This window comes from Tenrec ecaudatus, chromosome 9, assembly GCF_050624435.1.
Source record: "Tenrec ecaudatus isolate mTenEca1 chromosome 9, mTenEca1.hap1, whole genome shotgun sequence".
Lineage (NCBI taxonomy): Eukaryota > Metazoa > Chordata > Mammalia > Afrosoricida > Tenrecidae > Tenrec > Tenrec ecaudatus.
In genome coordinates this window covers 5958130-5980071 of record NC_134538.1, presented here as the reverse complement: position 1 = coordinate 5980071, position 21942 = coordinate 5958130, and the positions used below count along the sequence as shown (strand labels likewise).

General features: G+C 45.5%; 1 protein-coding gene across 8 annotated transcripts in view; it reads left to right on the top strand.

Moving 5' to 3' along the window:
* The window catches only part of AKAP13 (A-kinase anchoring protein 13), a 375367-nt gene that overhangs the window by 326806 nt on the left and 26619 nt on the right, over window positions 1–21942 (top strand). For all 8 annotated transcript variants that reach the window (XM_075557871.1, XM_075557872.1, XM_075557870.1 and 5 more), the window contains 4 exons: window positions 1955–2129; window positions 16339–16406; window positions 19046–19112; window positions 21715–21850. In XM_075557871.1, coding sequence (XP_075413986.1) covers window positions 1955–2129; window positions 16339–16406; window positions 19046–19112; window positions 21715–21850 — 446 coding nt within the window. The remainder of the gene's footprint in view (window positions 1–1954; window positions 2130–16338; window positions 16407–19045; window positions 19113–21714; window positions 21851–21942) is intronic.

Genomic DNA, 21942 nt, shown 5'->3' with positions numbered 1-21942 from the left:
CCTCTCTTCTGCCCCCCCCCCACACACACACCGCAATGCCATCGGTCCAGCCACTGTCTCCTTAAGACTGCTCATCCTGCATTTCTGGTGTAGATCAACATGAAAAAGCAAAATGTAAATAATAATAGCCTTTTAAAGAACAACTGCATGCAGATACCCATCAGAGTAGCAGGGATCATGACATAGAGCCGCATTCTTGTCCACAAGGCCTTTTCCCTATAGGAATGTGTTGCTGTTCCCACGGTCCAGGATGGAGCAGTCTTGTGCCCCAGTATTTCCTTGTCTTAAAGGGTTAAGAAAAAGGAACACAAAAGGACGGAGAACCAAATTCCTTCCGTTTCTCGTCTTAATAATGGCTCTGAGACTGAGGTGTGGCGCCATGTGCAAGTGCGGCTGCGTTCGGTTTGCCCACGGGCCTTTGTGGCCGTGAGGGTATGGGCCTTTGGAGCGTGCCTTTGTGGCCGTGAGGGCATATAGCCCTCCCAGTGCTGCTCCTCCCCTTTCTACCCAGTCTGACCGCTCCTCCGCCAGTGTCCCCTGCGCTCCACACCTCGCCCAACTCCAATCTGCTCAGTCAGGGGAAGCCACCAGGCTCAGTGGCTGGGCGCATAGTAAGCATTAGGTGAATGTCCGTTTCCTGTTCCCACTCTGACCTGTGAGGAAGGAGCACAGAAGAGAAGGGTGCTTCTCAAGGGAGACTGGAGCGCAGGTCTGTGTAAATCTCGTCTGTCCAAGTGAGCGTGCGTTCCAGGCTGCACTTTTCCCGTGCCGGCCGCGCCCACGTGTTTCAGACGAGAGGAGGGTACAGAAGGCCATGCAGGTTGCCTTTCTCTGGGACCTCACTTTCCTGAAGGAGATGAAGTGGCTCTTAGGGAACCTGCTCACTCTGATTGTGCCTGCCCTTCCTCCCAGGCCTGTCCTGACCTCCCTGTTCCACACCCCTGTCCTCGTGGCCTTTCCCCGTCTGCCACCATTCCGCCTTCCCTTCGCAAGTCCCTTGCCAACTCTGTGCTTCTGGGGTAGGTTAGGGGAATAATTCAGTAAATGGAACCTACTTTCAATGAGTTGTTAACAATTATTATAGTAGCTATCACTAAGTAGTAGTATGAATATACTATGTGTCAGGTGCGAAGTATTTTAAATGTATCGACCCAATTAATTCTCCCCCATTAAACCATGTGAGGTGAATGCGTCTATTGTCAACCCCATGGAGCAAACTGAAGAGAATGTAACTAATTGACCCAAGGTCAGTCACTGTTAAGTAATGGGAACATGTGGACTTGACCCCAGCTCTGCCACCGTCATCCACATTCTTCACCTCAGGACAGTTGCTCAGCCTGCTCCCTCCTCTCTTCTACATCCTCCCCACAGTTTGAACGCTGGACCAAAGTTGATATCCATAAACCTTGACTTTCTAACTAGTAAGAACTATAACCATGTAAGGCATGATATCCAATTATCTGGTGAGAGGAAGGAAGCAGACCTCTTAGGTGTCCCCTCATTTAGGGGCACGTGATTTAGGGGGTGAGGGAGCCATGGAGTAGTTTTGGTGCCGCTCAGTTGTACGTCCATTCCTGCAAGCTAATCCCAGAATGGTTCCCCTCCTTTCTCCTCTCCCTGCGACAGGCCAGCTCTGGCTTGCTGTGTCGGCAGGGCCATCTCCCACTGAAGAGCCCCCCTGGCCCCCAGCCTCCTCTCTCCCACACCAGAAGCTTATTTATAGGGTGTGTCCTTAGATCGCCTGTCTGTCTATGCAAATAACCCAGCCAGCCGCCATAGGTTTCCCTCTGCTGTATATTGCATGCTCACAACTAAATAAAAACCTTTGGGGTCAGAGAGGTCATCCAGAATCGTGTTATTCACTTTTGTCTAAAACTCCGCTGCCATATGGCGAGTCCATGTGAAGGGAAAGGCCTTCTGGTGATGAGTTAACTGTTGATTCTTCCATTGGCAGGAAAAGGAGAAGGAGAAAGAGAAAGTCAAGGAGAAGGAGAAAGATTCCAAAGAGAAGGAGAAGGACAAGAAGACCATCAATGGACACAGCTTCAGTCCCATTCCCGTTGTGGGTCCCATCAGCTGCAGCCACTGTCTAAAGCCTTTCACCAACAAGGATGCCCACACTTGTGCAAGTAAGAGACTCGCGCTCCTAGGTCAGCCAAGCCCTTCTCCTGTCGTCTCTCCCACCCCTTAGCTGCTCCTCCTTTCTGGGGAGAAGTAGCACTTTTCATATTTTTCTTTAAGTTAATTCTTTGGTCCAACTTAAAGGAAACACATAACATATATATTTTTCCCCTGACAGCTCCAATTTCAAAGAATATTATGTTCTTTAGTCTTTAAGCCACTACCTGTCCCAGAAGTCTCCATGTCATCATCAAAACTGTATCGTAGCCTCCACCCCATAGTTACCCAGCAAACCTTGGTCAGATAGTGTGTGTGTGTGTGTGTGTGTGTGTGTGTGTGTGTGTGTGTGTGTGTGTGTGTCCGTCCGTCCTAAAATTGTTGTTACGGTCCTTTGGCTTATGCTTTGATGATTTACTATCCCCTCCTCATGGTGACTGGCAAGGGACAGGGAGAACCTTTATGTACAGAGATACTCTGGGTTGACTTTTTGCTGGCCTGCTTCAAGCTACCTTAAACCTTGTTATCTGAGCACGGTTCCTGGTTTTGATAAGATAAGATAACACTGAAGCAGGCCGGTGACTTTGTGAAGGACAGATAGGAAATATGCTGGGCTTGGTGTGCCATGGGGCCTGTCATAACTGCACCGGTGTGGTCGTGCCAAAGCAGCCAGAGCTAACATAGGGCCGTACTGTATTCCAAGAAAGCCGTGTGTGGACACTGAAGTGGAATTTCAGGTGTTCTTCTCATGTCACAAAATAACACTTTTAAATTGGAGTAAAAACCATTCTTAGCTATCAGCCCATACGAAAACAGACAATACTCCAACCCCTGCTTTCGGACGGGATGTCTCAGAGCCTGGACCTGGTCCACGTAGGCTGTGCTGTTGGCACAGCCAGCGCACTGCTCTAGCTGAGGGAGACTCCTGAGACCACAGTGGCCAGTGTGGAGACCCTGCCACCCTAGCAGGCTGGGGGGCTGTCGTGCTCAGCCCCCCAGACAAGGCAGCGACCTACTCGGATTCCCAGCAGCACTTCCCAGACGGTGACGTCCTGACACTGTCCTAGCTCCTGTCACTTAGTTGTCACTGAAAATAGAGAACTTACTGAAATTTTAAGTTTCTTTTGGCAACTTTTCAAAGTTATTTTTATAATTCCCACTCATTTGCTCTCTTGAAAAGAGGTGTCATTAAAAGGTGCAGTCAGGACTTCTTAATGACTGGATTCATCACACATATTCTTGTTAAATGATTTTTTATGGAGACATTAAAATACATATTTTAAATAGATCATAAAAGAAATAGACTCCAGACTTTTTAGAGTGTGTACACACACACACACACACACACACACAGTACACGGTATCAACAGCCACTAACAGTCTTTACAAATCTCACTTTCCATTGAGGCTGTGAGTCGTATGCCTTGGGATCAATGTAAAATGAAAAAATGCTGCCATGTCTTACTTCCTTGTTAAATGTAAGCTGCGTGACCCACAGTGGCTACCAAGTGAGTATAACAGTGCAGCCAGCTGAATGCAGTGTCTGTCCCATTCGGCCGAGATCGCAGTAGCCTCACCAGATGAGACCGTCTGCCGCGCCTGCCGGGCTTCCTGCTCACTGGTTGAACATTTCGTTTGTAAGCCACTGGGCACAGTCAGCTCCTTACAGCTGGGTCCAGGGAGCTGTCCACACACTTGTCACCCAGCACTGTTCTCTGTGCTCACTTTGTCGCGGGCCCCCACTGGGTACGTGTGTGTGTGTGTGTGTGTGTGTGTTTATACATCCCAACAGCATCGTTGTTCCAATTGCTTAACTTCAAAAGCAGTGTTCACATGTTGGAATATTATGCATAACTAAAGAAAGTGACATGACCAGGAAGCACCTCAAAACATGGGTGGACCTGGGAATACAGTTGTTGAATGAGATCAACCAATCGAAAAAAGACAAAATATTATTGGAGACCATGATTCTAAGAGGGTAGCAGGTGGAACACGATAAAGACCTTCATACCATAGGGGACTTTGGAGTTTGTCCAATCGTAGAAGGCAACGGAGGGAGAATAAGGCAGGGAGCTCACGGCTAGCTGGGTGCTGGCAGGGGGAAGCGGAAGACGGTGATCCAGCAGAGGAAGAAGGGACAGGGGATTGGGGAAGAATAGGCAAATAGGGGCTTGGTTAGTGTTTTAGACTGCAGTACAAAGTTAACGGTAAAATGCAAGCCCCCACCTGTTTCTATTTTTAAAACTGTTGAAATTGTACCAAAAAATAATTCTATAGCAAATCTTTTACTGACCTGATAGTACAGAAAATAATATTATTTTATTTAAGGATTATTTGTAAAGGAGAAAATCAGTGAACTATTCCTGTAGCTACATATTTTATGCTCACAGAATTTATAAGTGGCATTTTGTTTGTTTCCACCTGTAGATTTTTAAATTAGTCACCCAGAAAGTAGGTTTCTCCTGGAAGCTAATTGTTTCCATGAAGGGTGTCCTCAGGGAGCTTTTTCTGTTGTGGGTTTGGGGAACATTGGGATGCCCCTTTGCCAGTGTTTCTTTCATTTATGGTGGTAGTGTGATCTAAATAAAATATACAGAACACAGAAAAAGAGCTAGGCTTTCGAGGTTTAACCTGAAAGGAATTCGATTCCAAGAGGAACAGGGTTTTGTTTGTTGGTTGGTTGGTTGGTTTTTAGGAACAGTTTGATAGGACCTGCCTGATGTCACCCTAAGAAGCACCTGAGGTTCAAATAATGCATTGTTATTTGGCACACCACCTCCGTCCTACAGAGTCGGAGCCCAGTGCTTGAACTGTAGCCCTGCCCCCAGCTCAGGTGGATCTGGTGAGACCTGGGCAGTCTGCCTCTTAGAGAAGGAGAGAAACGCTCAAAGTCAAGGGAACAGTGCACAGTTGTCTTTGGAAAGGAAAAATTAAAAACAAAATGCAAAAAGACTGGCTGGTTCTCTTTGGCTTCCTGAAGAACAGGGCCTACAATGAATGCTTGTGTGTGTGATGTGCACTGTGTCTGTTTTGTTGGCAGGAAGTGGAAAATATGAGTAATTGGGGAACCAGAATCTTGCTGCCTTCCCCCTATCCCTTCCCTCTGTCAGGATCTTCCCTGGAGTCTTAAGAAATGTAGCATTCTTAGTCATTCACCTAGGAAAACTGCTCTTAGAAGAAAGTAACGTCTCTTTTTCATTTAGCCTGTATTGCCTGCAGCTCCGCCCCCAAACAGCCTCCCTGCTGCCAGATTTTCACTCTGGGTTTATACAGATCTATAAACCATTCATTCACGGAGCTGATGTATTGTGCTAATGTGTTTTTGGTTTTTTTCCTCTTATTTCCAAAAATCTGTAGTTACTGTAACGTATCCTTCTGTATGCAATACTAAGAGATTCAACTGAATGGGAATTTTTAAATCACCATTTCTTCACTCCTCTGAATCTGCAGTCATAATCGTGGGTTAGAAGCTGAATCCCTGATGTGGCCTTATGTGGAGAAGGTTGTGCAGACAGAGGTAAGGTGTAGCCAGGAGCAGAGTATCACTTCAGCCACCGTGCAGTGTGTCCTGGAGAAACGAACAGTGGAGACAGAACCACTTCAAAGGAGTTTCAAGGAAGAGAAGCCCTGGGAGGTTTTGTCTCGTCAAAACTGCCCTCTAGGTGTAGGACTCCAACCAGCTCCCTGTCCTTGCGTCACTTCTCGGGAGCAGGGTGCTTATTCCTTGCCTTAGGCAAACCCTGCTGGAATACTCTCATGTTCTCTCTGCCACAAATAGTGTTCTTTGGTGGCTGGGTTCTTGCAGAATAAGGAATCAGCTATGTTCTTTTATTTTGTATCTTGCCAGAGGTTTCTGTTTTGTTTGCCTTGAACGGTTGTAATGTGATATTGAAATTATTGTTGATTTATTTTCTGCTATGCTGGCAGCTTCTGAGTACTTTTGTGGTAGGTTGTTTTTGGTTGGGTTTTTTTTTTTTTTTCAGTTTTCTTTTTTTTTTTAATTTCTAGGTAGGAAGCCTAAGATCTTAAGCTATTTTGTGATGCATATAATCCATTGATATTTATAATTCATTGTTTGTATAACCCCAAACCAAATTCCTTGTTGTCTGTCAGTAACTTCTCACGGGTCAGAGGAGAGCTCCATAGGGTTTCAGAGGCTGTTACTCTTCAGAGAAGCAGGCTGCCTCTCCACTCTCCCAAGGAGCCCTCGGTGTGGTCAAACTACCCGCGTTTTTATCTGCCCAGCACTTAACCCACTGCGTATCCAGAGCTCGCCTATCTTTTATCACGATAAAATGCATGTCTAATATATTTTTTAAAGGATGTTTGTTATTTAGGCGGGAAAAGGGTGAACGAAGAGCCCAGGCAGTGAGCTCTATCTTTATGTAAGCCAATGTGCTTATGAAAACTTGTTCTGGGCGCTGCGGCCGAGGTGACTTGGTGCTTTTTGTGGCTTTCCTGCTCTCCTGTGCATCAGTCTTGTGGTTTTCACATCAGTTACCAAGAGCCTCTTATGTGCCTTTTGCATCTGAGCTTTATCAGGCCAGGCCAGGCAACGGCTCACATTCCCTAAAGATTTTAAATAAGCTGTGGAAGGACTTTTAGAGCATGTATTTCTAAATTGTTCACATTGGTGTGTCTCTGGGGTTTGTTTTTATGGTAGAAGTGACAGGTGAGCCAGTACTTCTCCCAGGTCAGTCATGAGTGACACAGTAAAACTGTAACAAACCCAAGTTTGTGAGATGTATGTGGATGAACCAGAGCACAAATGGGCCAGGGGAAAGTCCAGGTGGATGCCCTAATACAAACTTCATCTCCTTTAGCAAATGCGGGTGACCTGCGTGTTGCATGGCAGCCAAGTCTCTGGACTGGCAGAGTCAGAAGCAGCTGTGTCCCACTCAAAAAATGGCAGCCAACTGCACCGTCTTGAATGGATGTCACTGTCCACAGTCCCGGCAGTAATCTAGCCTTCACTCTCAGGCTCCTGAGAGGATTCACTAAGCCGGATCTGAGTATCTAATTTCACAGCTTCATCCTATAATTTTTGTCATTCACGTTCGGTCTATTCTTGTTTCACTCATTGACCATAACTGAACCATTTCAAGGCCTTGGAAGGAAGTTTCTTGTTCCTATCCTGAAAGGGGACTCTGCAACCTGAACCCTTAAAAGTCAGGGGCCAGGTAGATTGTGCTGCTCAGCTACGTCCCCACTAGAATCATCCCAGCTCCTCAGCATCTGCCCTCTTAATGAGCAGCAGACAGAAGCCATGAGTTCTGACTGCACAGAGCTCACCTCAACAGGGCGACCCTCTAACGGGCAGACCTTTCATAGTCTTATCTGTCTTCCATAAAGCTGATTTCCTTGGGTAGTTTCTCTAATAGACTATTTAATTTTTTTCCTGGATAAGAAAAAGAATGCATAGTTCACCAAATTTGTGCTAGGTTGAGTCAGGTTTAAAAATTTTTTAATTCAGCAGTATAGAGATGGTAGCTCCCTATCCAGTGGCTGTTACTTCACATTGATTTGTTTGATGAAGGCTCCTTATAGAGAAAAAGTAAGTTGAAGACTGGAAGAATCTAATTAGAGGTCAGCTCTGTTCCCATAAACCACTCTTGGGACCTTTTTGGAAGAATTTTGAAAAATGAGAACATAATGCTCACCGCTGTTAAAAACTCACTGCCATCAGGCCAATGTCGACTCACCTATAGGAAAGGATCGAGCTGCTTCTGTGGGTTTCTGAGACTGTTTAGAGCAATAGAACACACACACACACACACACACCCCACGCCCCCCCGTGTCTCCCTCTGGACCGGTGGTTTTGAACTAACGGCTCTATGGATCACAGGGTAGTGCATAACCACTATGCCACCAGCACTATTAGGAAATCTTTTTTTTTTTAAAGTTGAGGAGGGCGGAGGAGCAAAAAAAACCAAACCAGTTCATTCTTGTTTGATCTCCCTAAAACTTGATCTTGCTGCAAACTAATGCGATGAAATGCTTAGAAGAATAAGCAGGGCAACCCTGTCAAGCCTCCAGCTTTCAACAAGGGGTTATCTAATAGAATAATATGCACACAATTCTACATGACATGATTGAAATATGGAATGATCTAGGTGCTAAATTCCAAGTAATTTTTAAAAAGGAAAGGGGGAAAAGGGACCACACAAATGGCAAGAGGCAAAAGAACTAAATGGGACCTCATAAAAATTTAAAACTTTTGTTAATCAAAAGACTTCACCAACAAACTGAAAGGCAAGCTACTGCCTAAGGAACTGCTCTTCAGAGTCTTATCTCCAACAAGAATCTAATATAGATAAAAATATACAAATAACATCAGCACCTTAACAACAAAAAGGAGAATGGCCAGATCATAAAATGGGCAAAGGATGATGAGACATTTCAGAGATTCAAACAGCATGAAAAGGTGTTCGGTGTCAGTAGCCTTAGAGAGATTCAAATCCAAACCCCATAGTGATAGATGCTGTTACACTCCCCTTAGGTTGGCTAAGATTCAAACTAAGGACGACTAACAAAACAAAACTGAAAGTAACAACTATATGTGAGGGGCATGGGGCGGGCACCCTCAGCCATCACTTGTGGGAATGTAAAATGTAGAAGACACACAGTTTTTGAAAAGAGGTACCATATGATGCAGCATTTCCACTCGCTAGTTATATACCCCAAAGATGTGCAAGTCGAAACTGAGAAAAGAAACTTTTATAACAGTGCTTCGTGCAGCACTGTGCAGAAGAGCTAAAAGGCACATGCTAAATGCCCACCAAGAGATGAATGGATAAACAAAACACAGTACACACAGATATGGGAAGACAGAGGAGCCAGGAGGAAAAAGCAATTCTGCTTAATGGAGCTGAGTGAAATAGGTCAGTCACAAAAGGGCAAATGTTGTGTACCAGGACAGATGTAGTATGACCTCACTTGTGTAAACCAAACAAGAAAAGGCAGAGGTATAGAGGTTTATTAGTGATTACCAGGGGCAGATGTGGGGTGGGTGTGTTTTAAATGATAATAGAACATCGCCTTGATTTAGGGAGTAAGATTGCATGGCCAATTATTGTAATTGCTAGCACTAAGTTGTATGCACCTGTAAAGAATTAAGTTGCCAAATGATGTGATGGCTCTATTTACAAGAGTGACCCCCCCAAAATACGTAGCTGCTGAAGAATTTGTTTCCTTGACTTTGAGACTTTGGGGCATGGTTTCATGGGGCAGCTCAGTGAAGTGACCTGGTAATATGTTTCGTGTTCCTGTTGTACCTCTTAGTTTGTGGTATAGTCCCTGGGGTCTTCAAATCTTGCAAGCAGCTATCCAAGACCAAACAGTGGAGCTCCATTCACTGAGAACAACAGAAGAAAAAGGAGTCGGGAGAAGGAAGATACAGAATGTGCGGCTTGTCTCTACGAACAACTCTCCTGCCACGAGACCAGAAGAACCGGGTGGTTCCTGACTGTCATTCCTAAACGTTTCGATCAAAGATTTAATGGAAGAAGCCTGATCAAAACGGGGAAAATGCAGAACAGAACTGCAAATTCTCATGGACGCTAAACTTCCTTTGGAGCCATGGAGGGTAGATAACCCCCCTAAAACTAGTGCCTTGAAATAATCTTTAAACCTTAAACCCAAAATATTCTCTGAAGCCTCCTTAAAACCAATCTGTAGTTTAGTGTAACTGTTGGTGTTTTTTTTAAGGTATGTCTTGAGCATTATATTCATGTAAGAGCTACCTGGATCGAGTCATGCCAACAACAGCAACTCAAGAGATTAGATAGGACCCTTAGGGGCCGATGAGTTCATGTCTGCAGGGAGCAGTGACTCAGGAGAGGAGCTGGAGCAGGAACACACAGCACAAAGAATACAGCCCATGACACTGAATTGTAGACACTGAGAAGTCCGGGTGTGTTTTGTTGAGTATATTCTCAACACCGGCAACATAACGAAAGTTGCAAGAAAGAAAAGGCACAGTATGGTTATGGCGGAGAGCTCGAGAGTGGCTTAGGTTTTCATCTTTCGTATTCTTAGTCAGTGTCTGTTTGCTAAAACAAAAAAAGTAGGTTTTTAACCTCGTGACTCCGATGTCGGTGTGGCTGAAGGGTCTTAGTCACCCAATCGAAGCACCAGAAGCCTCGCTGTGAGTTGAGCCCAGTCCTCCTGGCAGCAAGCTGAGTGTTTTTCAAGTAGGCACTTGAGTGTGTGAGCAGGCATTCACACCAACTATCTATCACTAAGAGCTGTGACCATAGCTTAGAGCATATAAACATGTCAACCGAGCTGTGGGCTTAGGGATGTGTCTCAGATGCCTGGAATAGTGAATTTATGTGGAAAGTGCTGTACTAGACACAATGTTGCAAGCAGTCTTTTTTTTTTTAATCATTCTATTGGGGAGCTCTTACAAATCTTATAATAATCCATCATTAAATAGTATCAAGCACACTTGTACATATGTTGCCATCAACATTTCCAAAACATTTTCTTCCTACTCCAGCCCTTGGTATCAGCTCCTCCTTTTCCCCCTCCCCCCACCCCCACCATCCCACCGTCATAAATCCTTGATTAATTATATATTATTGTTGTTTCCTGTCTTACACTGCCCGTTGTCTCCTTTCACCCACATTTCTGTTATTCAAGCCCCTTGGGGGGTGGGCTATATATCCAACCTTGTGATGCGTTCCCCCTTCCCTCCTACGGCCCCCACCTTCCCCCTACCTTCATGATGTCACTACTGTTCCTGAGGGGGTTATCTGTCCTGAATTCCTTGTGTCGAGAGCTCTTACCTGTACCAATGTGTGTACTATAGTCTAGCTGGATTTGTAAGGTAAAACGGAGTCGTGGTAATGGGGGAGAGGAAACATTCAGGAACCAGGGAATGATATGTGTTTCATAGGTGCTATACTGCACCCTGGTTGAATAATCCCTTCTTTATAACCCTTCTGTGGGGAGATATCCAGTCATCTACAGATGGATATAATTGGTTTGTTTTGGATTTTTTGATAACTGATACCTAATCCCTTTAACACCTCATGATGACACATGCTGTTGTACTTCTTCCATATGGACTCATTTGCTTCCTTGCTAGATGGCTGCTTGTTTAACTTCAAGCCTTTAAGACCCTAAACACTACATCTTTGATAGTCCATCGCCATCCACTTTCTTCACCACATTTCCTTATGCACCCATTTTGTCTTCCATGATCATGTCAGGGAGTGAGTATCAAAGAGTGCCAGGTTATTAGAACAAAATGTTCTTGTGTTAAGGGAGACCTTGAGTAGAGGCCCAAAGTCCGTCTGCTATCTTAATACTTAACATATAAATATATGTCCATTGGCCTCTATCCCTTTCATTATAAATTAATATACTTACATATATATATACCTATAGCTATCCCTCTATAAATAGCTTTTGCCTCCTACTTCTTTCCTCTGTTTCTTTTCATCTTCCTCCTATCCCACTATCATGCTCACCCTCCATTCGGCTCTCAGTAATTCCTCTCGGATACATTGCATTTGATCAGACCCCAGCAGGCATTTTACACCCTCCTCGCCATAATCCATAGATCTGAGTTGTCCTTTATATCTCCCATGGTGAACCGAGAGCCTGAATATTGCTGAAGTATGTTTTAAAATGACGGCACTACTCCCTTGAAAATTATTAGTGCTTAATTTTCCATGGTGTATTAGACATGCTTTAGAAGAAAGGTGTAGGAAAGCACAACTTAGGAACCAAATTCTGTCCCCAGCCAGTCACTTTTATAGATCAGAATTAGTGACAAGTTCTCATTTGCTAAATTATGTTTACTTAATCACAAATGTGGTGACTTGATCTTTTTTTAAGGATAAAAGTTAGAGATTTTTGAAGGCTATTCGAGTTTGTTTCACTTACTTTTAATTTTGAAAAGTGTAAGTACAAAATAGTGCATGGATCATGTAGCAAACACCTCACCACTCAAAACAATACCAACAAAATACTAACAATGAGATTTTATAAATGGGACTGTGTAGTACATCTCACTCTATAATTTGTTTTATATGCCTCAATGTTTATATTTCAAGGATCCAACATATTGAAATGCATGGATCTTAGACCTTTACTCTTGATTGGCATTCTTTTCATGAATATACCAAAACCGTTGCACTGCTAAATTCATTTGGTTCTTTCCAATTTCTCTATTGTAAACAGTGTTTCATATTACTACAAAACACAGAAGGCTTTATCTGACAAAAAGACCAGAATATGAAGCGATTGTAGCTCAATGTCTTCTCCGTCTAAGGCAGTGTTCACAGGGGATTCTGCATCTTTGATTTATATCATGTCAAAACAGCAGTCTTGGCATCCTGAAGGAACACAAATACTGTTGTATTGAAATGAACTTTGAGGCTAGGTCACACAAAAGGAATACAAAGAGGCAATAATGGGGCTTATACAGTACATAGGTTAAGGTTTCTCTATGAAATTCTCATAGGCAGCCCTTGCTACCCTTGAAGAATGAGCAGATGCATTGTCATGATAGAAAAAGTTTCTTGACACAACCTCCTTGGCTTGCTTCTCAGTAAGGCATATTTCTTACAAATGTTTTAGGCCAAGTAGACTGGAGAACAAATTCATAGATAGTCATGTGTATAAGAAAGGGCTTGATATACAAGAGCAATTGAATATTGAGAAAGCATCCCAGCCCAGTCCCGATCAAGTCCATAAGTCCATTATTAGCCCTTATGTCCATTACCAACCTATAAATTCCTCTTCAGACTCACGCAACACGTGCAATGATGCTGAATGCAAGATCACAGGCCAGTGGGTGGAACGTCTTGTAGATCCAATGGCAGTGGAAACATCTTAGTGCTGGTAAGGGTCTCCACCTGGCTTCTTCCGCGCCAGGGTTCTAGCATAGCTCCATGTATCTTCTCTACAGGAATGTCTTGCAGGGAATGAGTATGTGTCCCACCTCCAGCGAGCTCTTTATCTTTTCAGTGCCTCCAAATGAGGTCATCAAGCTGTGACCTGATTGACAGGCTAAACTCCACTCCTTCACTCTAAAGTCTCAAATAGACAACAGATTATATAACTAACACATTTATATATACATATAAAAGCTTCTGTGATTACCTTTTGTACTGTCCACATTACCCCTTTGGAATTAAAAAAAAAGCCTACGGAACCTTGTGGGCCAACTTCTCTGCCTTGAATTACACTGGCCCAGCATGTGCCTCCCCTCGGAGGGTGCCGTCTGGATCAGACTTCTTAGTTCAACGATACTCTCATGAAACTAAGACAAGTTCATTACAGAGAGAGCTTCTCCTCAGCCACCCACTGATCTCAGACAAACGTAAAGATTTTGTTTGGAATGAAAATAGTAATTACACTAATTACAGGGAATACAGGGAAGAAGAAAATGTTCTCAAATTGATTGTGGTAATGATTGTACAACTCTCCTTGATATGATTGAACTATAAAATTGTATATACGTAGATTGTTCCAGTAAAACCTTGTTTAAAAGTACTACGTGAAATACAACCCATTCTCACTGGCGGTTGCCGAACAGCCTCAGGACTTAGTGCACCGGTTCTCAACCTGTGAGTTGCGACCCCTTTGGGGGTTGAACGGCCCTTTCACACATGTCACCCAATTCATAATAGTAGAAAAATTACAACTATGAAGTAGCAATGAAAATAATTTTATGGTTGGGGGGTCACCACAACATGAGGAACTGTATTAAAGGGTCGCGGCTTTAGGAAGGTTGAGAACCACTGACCTAATGGAAGTGTGGTGGTCATGATCGTAGATGGTAGACTGAGTGGCAACACAGTCTCTTCCTGGAGAAGAAGACAAGGCTCTCTCTGACAGTAAAGTGTGGTAGTTACACAATCTGGTGTTGGTTTGAGGATTCAGAGTGAAGGGGTGGAGTGTAGCCTGTCAATCAGTAGTAGCTTGGTGACCTCATTTGGAGGCGCTGAAGAGATAAAAATCACTGGAGGTGGGACACATGCTCACTCCCTGCGAAACATCTCTGTGGAGAAGACACATGGAGGGAGGCTGATCGAGCCAGACCTCTGGAGCTGGAGAAGTCATGTGGAGACCCCTGCCAGCGCTTAGATGCTTACAGTGCCACTGGATCCACAAGACTTCCCAACCTTTGGTCTGTGATCTTCTTGTACTCGGCGTCATTGCATGTGTTTCATGAGTCTGAAGAGGACTTTATAGATTGGTATCGGACATATGGGCTAATATTGGACTTACGGGCTTGGACTGGGCTGGGATGTTTTATCAATATTTCTAATTCGTCTTGTATATAAAGCTCTTTTCTATACACATGTGAGTGTCCATGACTTTGTTTCTCTAGTCTATGCGGACTAACACATTAAACCTTCCAGATTTTCTTGTGATTTTCTGGGGGGATCTTTTCCAGTGAAGTCTCTCCCTGTGCTGCTAGTTATAAGTGAACCTGAAAGTCTCCTTTGGCTCCTCAGCATCAGAAAAGTGATTGTGCGGGGAATTTTAAGGAGGTGGCACTGAACAAGGCTATACAGATAGATCCCAACCCCCTGTCATCTTGTCAGTTCCAACTCATAGCAATCCTCTATAGGAGCAGACAGCCTCATCTGTCGCCCAGCGCCGGATTTGAACTACCAACCTTGTGGTTTGCAGCCCAGCACTTACTCAACATTGCCACCAGGACTCTTTCATTTAGAAAGGAAACCAAAACCAAACTCACCATCATTGAGTCCATCTGGCTCATGACAACCCTGGAGGGCAGGGTTGGGCTGCTGCTCTGGGTTTCTGAGTATGTCCTCATACTTCAAGGTCAGAGCAAAAAATCCTTTTTGCAGCATGAACCCAATGGAATAGTCCACCTGGAGAGAGAGAGGGAGAGGGAGAGAGAGAGAGAGAAGTTTTTTTAAGAGATCTAGCAAAAGTAGTCTTAGAGAATCACAACCAGAAAGAATTTCAGGTGAGTGGAATTGGGACCCTGATTCATTGTACAAGTGAGGAAACTAGCGTCCCTTATCAACAGAGTGAGTCACATTAACACAAGGGCATCGGTGGGACCTAAGCAGAATCAAACTCTTCTCAGCTGTTGCTTGATGTGTATTCTTGTTGTCTCCTTTTGCTATTATCAGGCTGATATTTCACACACTGTTACCACCGTTGCATCAGGGCACTTGACTTTTGGAGAAAATAGACATTGCGTCTTCAGTTGGACCTTTGAGTAGGTTTTATAAACCAAGCACTGCTTCAGAGACTTAGTAAAGAATCGGCAGGTGTAACACATGGGCTCTGGCTTAAGGAGCACTTGGTGGAAGAGAAAACCTTGGGGTAACCATAATGCAATGTGGTTGGCCAGTGTGGAAGGTACCTCTGAACCAATCGGGTCCTGGATGAGCAACTTTAGGGAGGGGGGTCCTGTTAGCCTCCTTCCAAATGCAGGTGTGCAGCCGGAAAGAGCGTCTTAGAATGAGTGATTTGGCATTGACAGCACCTGTGGCATTTCCTAAATCAGGGTGTGAAGAATTGCCTCGTGCGTGGTATCTGCTGCTAATTTCCTAAGACTTTCCCACGAGAAGCCTCTCTGCGCCGAGTTTCCCCATAGACAACTTGTGATTTGTCTGGACTTCACCTCTGGCCTCCTGGCACTGTTAGGTTCTGTGACTTCCCAACGGCAGCAAGAGCTGACCATGTCCTGTGAGAGGCCCAGAGGACCGGGGTTTTACGTAACTGAAGAGAGTGAGAATTAAAGGAGCGAAAGCCACACCCTCTGCAAACTGTGGTCTGCTCTGTCTTTCGGGGCTCTTCCTCCTTTTGGGGTGGTTCTGCTGGCCTTCCTCTGTGACCCTCGGCCTGGGAGGGCTGTAAACTAGCTCTATAGAAGGACAGCGGTGGGTGGACTTTCAGATTGACACTCAGCCTTGGGCACAGTCCTGCAGCTGTTACAGCCCCGGTTAGGAAGCCTGTGTGTGTATGTATGTATTTGTGACTTAGACTTGCTGATGATGACAGACACTTAGTTTGGGTAACCTTTCTACTTCCTGCCTTGGACGTTCCCGACTTTTAGGTTTTGTTCATCAGGAAGCACATCTGCTCCGGCTCTGCTTCAAAGTGGCATGGTGGGCCCACTTCCCAGCAGAGGCCCGTCAGGAGAATCACGTTCTGACACATGGGTGCCACCACCTGTTTGCTTCCTGGAGCTGACCGTGGACTCTGCTTCCTTTTCAGGTTGCGGGGCTTTTGTCCACAAAGGCTGTAGAGAAAGTCTGGCCTCGTGTGCCAAAGTCAAAATGAAGGTAAGACATTCTGAGCTAAAACGAGGCTGAACCACCTCAGGACTTGGGAGAGCTGAGCTGTATGGTAGCTCTTTTGCTTGAGATATTTTGAAGTCAAAATAACTAAAAACTAAAAGTGAGAAATTGGCTTCCTGACACACTCAAGAATTTAAAGCTTCCAGAAAAGAAAACACTTCCTGAACAGTAGAACACACATTTTGTGCGTGTGATTTGAGTATTTCTGTGCCACTGGTAAAGGGCTTTCTTCTTCTTTGTGTGTGCATACCTTCTGTACTGTTCACAGACGGCATCTTAATTCAAGACCATGAGGGAAGCAGGTGGAAGTCAGGGCCATGGGTGTTGGATGGGCAGAAGGTAGTGTTAGGGTTAGACCCTGTCTGTCTGGTAGCGGTTTTCCCCACAAGTCTGTGTTCATAACTGTGGCCACATGATACTGGATGTGTTAGACAGGGTTCTCTAGAGAGATAAAACCAGGTGGCTGATAATTTTTTATATATGTTTATAAAGATAGATATATAACACAAGAAATGAACAGTTAAATTATAAACAGATAGATATATAATACAAGAAATAAACAATTAAGTTGTAAACAGATTGACATATAATACAAGAAATGAACAGTTAAATTATGAAGCAGTACAAATGGCTTAGTGCAACTCCCGTGAGAGAGTTGTGAGACACTGGCAGTCCTTCAAGTCTTGAGGGCCGTCAGGTAGTCCTCTGTAGAGAGAGCTAGGCTATCTCAGCACAGGTAGCAAACAGCAAGGCAGGTCACCAACCGTCAGCCAGGTCACCAACTGTCAGTCCTCAGCTCCAGAGATGTAAATTTCATTCATGTGGTCTTAAAGGGACCTCAACTTACAGCAACACAGTCCACAGGCTAGGCGTCCCACAGGTGTACCCTTTAAATTGAGGCACAGAACAAGCCAGGCAGCCGCACACTGATCTGATGATTAAAGAGTGAGGGACAAGAAAGGCGAGGCTCGCCGAGCCACTTATCTCTCCGCCCTTCAATTAATTCCACTTGTGTTTATCGGCCAGACTGGCACAGTAAACTATCTCACTGGAGTAAAAGGATGTGTGATGTGACTTGCTCTGAGCATGTGTCTTAGGCACTGCTTATCAGGTGGTTCTTCTACATGGCCCTTAAAACGAGTCTGCGTTAAGTAACCTTGTGGTTTCCAGTGTTTATTTAGGTTGCATGTAAGTTCTTTGTGTTCCTGTCACACGAGTACTGTCCAGGTGCTCAGCACATTGTGAGCTTCTCCGTCAATAACCAAGCACACTGACAAGTGTGGAGGCCTCAGGCTAGAGCATCTGCCATGCCTGGAACGCTTGTTCAAAGACAGCTTGTAGGACGCCGGATCCCACAGGTCTGAGGTGGGGTCCTGGATTTGTATTTCTAGAAGTTTCCAGATGCTGCTGATACTGATCTAGGGTAGAGATGGCATATGTAAGTACCCTGAGACATTTTTCACCCAAGGACAGATACTTTGGCTCATTTAGTATGTAATTTCAATTAATACACTCACTTAAAAATCACACTACATATCAATTTGGATTTTAATTTCTCCTAAGAGATTGGAAGATCTCACAGCCCTGCGGCTACTGAGCATTCCCTTATACTGCCCCTCCCTTTTTTCCATAGGACTTAAAACCTGAGAGTCAATATTTTAAAATGTGTGTTTATTACGTTTACTCGTTTGGGTCATTTCCCCACTAGAATGTAAACGTCACCCTTGGCAAGCACCCCAAAGGCGGGCATCAGATTCGTTAAGCTTCCCTAAGCCCCGAGAGTGGTGTCTGCCCTGTGAGAGCTTAAATGCCATCGGGGTGGGTGGCGAGGGCCAAGTGGCTGCTGCCTCCTTTACATGGGACCCGCAGGTTCCAGATTGCCCCTTTCTTGGGCCAACGTGCCTTTGTGGCTGGTGTCGCTCTCCTAGCCCCGTAGGCCTCTACGTGTGTGGTCTCTGGTGCGTTGGTTCGCCACATGGTGAACACGCGGAGTTCTGTAGAAGCACAGTCATCCAGCTGCAGCCCCTCCTGTCGCGAGCACACAAGGCCTTCCATTAGAGTACTTTCCCCTCGTTCATTGCCTCAGCCTGTGAGTCCTGTTACATGATAGAACAAAGAGTAAATCAGTGTTTCACCTAAGGATTCGCACCCTAGAAAGCCGAGTCACCAGAGGAAGGATGAAAGGGCACAGCCGCTGTTTTCAGGTGCGGCACTCCAGCAGGGCAGGCGCATAGCTGACATTGACCCAAGTGAGATCGCAGCCTAAGCAAGTAGACTCAGGATCCTCAGGGGGCGCCGCGGGTGGAGAGAAGAGAAGGATTGATGAAGGCTTCGCCTCAGAGGGACCCTCAGACTTGACAGAGAAGACTGCGAGCCCCTGACGCTGGGAAGCGCCCTTTCAGCAGGAGAAACCATGCCTGCACCGTCCCCACGCTGAGCCTGCCCTGTGAGCTGGGGGGTCTGGCTGGCCATAGGCTGCTGGGGATGCATAGGAACACAGCAGCAGAGGGAAGTGGACGGACCAGGGCAGGAGGCTGTCCTAACACTCCCTATTCTAATCTTCCTGAAGGCCGACCACAGGGTGAGATGCGGGCTTCACGTTCCGTTTTGTCTTTTTCCTTCAGCAGCCCAAAGGGAACCTGCAGGCACACGACACGTCCTCGCTGCCCACAGTCATCATGAGAAACAAGTGTAAGTAGCTAGTCCTTCCTCTCGCGTTTCACTCTTAGCCCTTCTGGTTCTGACTGGAAAACTCTTAGACAGTCATGGTAGTTTCATCAGAACGGACTCTGTTGTGTCGTGCATCTGACAAGGCTTGGGGACTGCTCTTCTGCAGCACACATTCATTGGCCGACAGCTACTATCAGGCTTATATCGAAGATTCCCAGAATGGTGCCTTCTTAGTTTAAAGCCAGTAACGCTCTTAGTGCCAAGCATTTCCCCGGCCACTTCATTTCCTCATCAGTGGGTCGAGCGTGATCACGCTTTGTTTTCCGTGTCTCACAGTTGAGTGATCGAGTGAGATCTTCTCGGTTAAATTTCTTTTCAGACTACAGAGATATAGAAACTGTTCTCTTTTTACTCTCAGTAGACGTGAAAGGGACACAGAGGACTGAGTAAATGCCACTCCTCCGTGTTTTAAACTGTCTTTGCCAGGTTTAATGGTTCTTAATATGCTAGTCTCCATCTCCTGCCTTAGCCCTTGCCCCTCCTTGGCATCCACTTTGTGTACTGAACATCTGTTCCTCTAATTGACTTAGGTGTATCTCTGGAAGGAGCCCAGCTGTTGCTGTTGGGGACGCTCTGGGCTGCTGGCCACATGGTCAGCGGATCAGATCCTTGGGTGAAAGGTTGAGACTGGCCTGACAGATTTCATGTCAGAAGCCGAAGGAGAAATTCTCCTCTGCCATGTAGAGGTGTAACTGACTTGATGGCAGCACCCTTGGTCGCGTTGTTTGTTGAATTTTAATTAAATCATGATATAACCGTGCTGATGCACTCTATTCTGTTTCCTACTGTCTTCACTCAGTGTCATGTTGAGGTTTGTGGGTATTATGACGTGACAGTGTAAGCTCGTGCTTCAGGCTGCGGTGTGGTGCTTCCTTCATGTGCCTGTGCCACGTGTTAATTATCAGCTTCTCCCAGAACAGACATCTAATTAACTTCCAAGTATCAGTCTAAATGTGTAAGACAGGACTGGATGTCTTTATAGTTGACTTCTTGAGAACCTATAGAAGAGTTTCCCCAAAACCATGTTTTTCAACGTCTGGTCCATGGACCAGACAGAAGTACAACTTTTTAGGTGCAGACCTATAGACTCAAATTCTGGGGATGCCGCCTCCCTCTCTGTTTGAGAACCACTACTCTTGGCTGTAGAGTGACAGCTGAGGAATTACTTGCAGATTGCTCTGCAAATAGCTCTCCCGCTCCACTCCCACAGAAGGGCGTGAATTCCTTCTATCCATACTAGAAAACCAAGCCGATTGCCGTTGAATTGATTCTGACTCATGACCAGTCCATGTGGACTTCAGGGGCTTATTTTTCAGGACTAAATCACCACGCCTTCTGAGACACCCCCAGGTAGATTTAAACCACCAACCTTTTGATTAGCGGCCAAGCTTTTAACCAGTTGTAGCACCCAGTGACTCCTTAGACATGTTAAGTCCTGTGCATATAGATGGCAAAGATCTTTGCCAGGCTGCCACCCACTCCTGTCGGTGATCTGCTGTCTAACAACGCCATCAGATGTTTCTGCTGTCGGTGATCCCAAAGAACACGGGCTTCCTTCATCTCAATTCTTTGAATATTGGTTTATTTGTAATTTGATTTTTTTAATTGTTGGAAAGGTACTTGTAACAAAACATTTGCCTTGTAATTTCTAAAATCGACAGCACTTTCGTGTGGTTCTTTGTCTCCATTGCCTAGTGTTGCTCCAGCCTCACTCTTAGTTTCTTAAATATCCTTCCAGAGTTTTTTAGGCAACTACTACCAAATTCCAAACTAGCAAATTGATTCCGACTCCTGGAATCCCTGCATAGGGTTCGAGCCACCAAGCTGGCAGTGAGCAGCCCACACTTGCCCTCACTGCCACCAGGACTCCTTAGATACAACTGAAATAAACACTAATGGTGTAATTTACCACCACCGCCGCCCCGTGAAAGAAGGAAGGCCTATGATGCACTTCTGCACCCTTGGGAGGAGCCCCGGGGCACAGTTGGGTGAGTGTGGACTGCTCCCCCAGAGGCTCGAACCCCCCACTGCTGCAGGAAGAACAGTGACACCACCCACTCCCCTCGAGAGGGCCGTCGCCTCAGGAGCTCTGTCTCGGGTAGCCATGAGTCGGACCCACTCGATGGCCCTAAGTTTGGAGGTTGTCTGTGGGGGACCAGGGGGGTGGACTGTAACCGTAGACCTTTCCGTGTAAGTACATGGAGCTCTTCCTACCCGTCTGGTTTCTCATCAGCTGCACGCCATAACTTGCTGACTTTTAATACTCGCTCGTGTCAGTTCAGATCTTGCGCTTTTTTCAAACTTTCAATGGAATAACTGTGAGTGGGTCTCCTCTTGCACATCATATAATAAGTGTATCTTGGGGCATGAGCATCCCTTGAAAGTGGAACTCTTGGATCAGAGGGTGGATGCATTTATCATTTCAAATCGGTATCGCAACATTGTCCCCCATGACTGTTGACACCGGGAGTTTAGATCCTGGGGGGCATGCCTTCTGAAGCCCTGGGCCGCTCGTAGGCATTGGTGGGGGAAGCTTCAGCTGGCGCCCTCTCTCCTTCTGCAGCTTCCCAGCCCAAGGAACGCCCTCGCTCAGCAGTCCTCCTGGCTGACGAAGCCTCCACTGCCCCCATATTTGCCAACAGGCGGTCCCAGCAGAGCGTCACGCTTTCCAAAAGTGTCTCCATACAGAATATCGCTGGGTAAGTGGGACTGTATGGGTAGCTCGGTTGTAATCATCAGGTCATTGGCAACAAGATCCTCCTTTGTGAAGTGAAGCGATGGCCATTCGGAA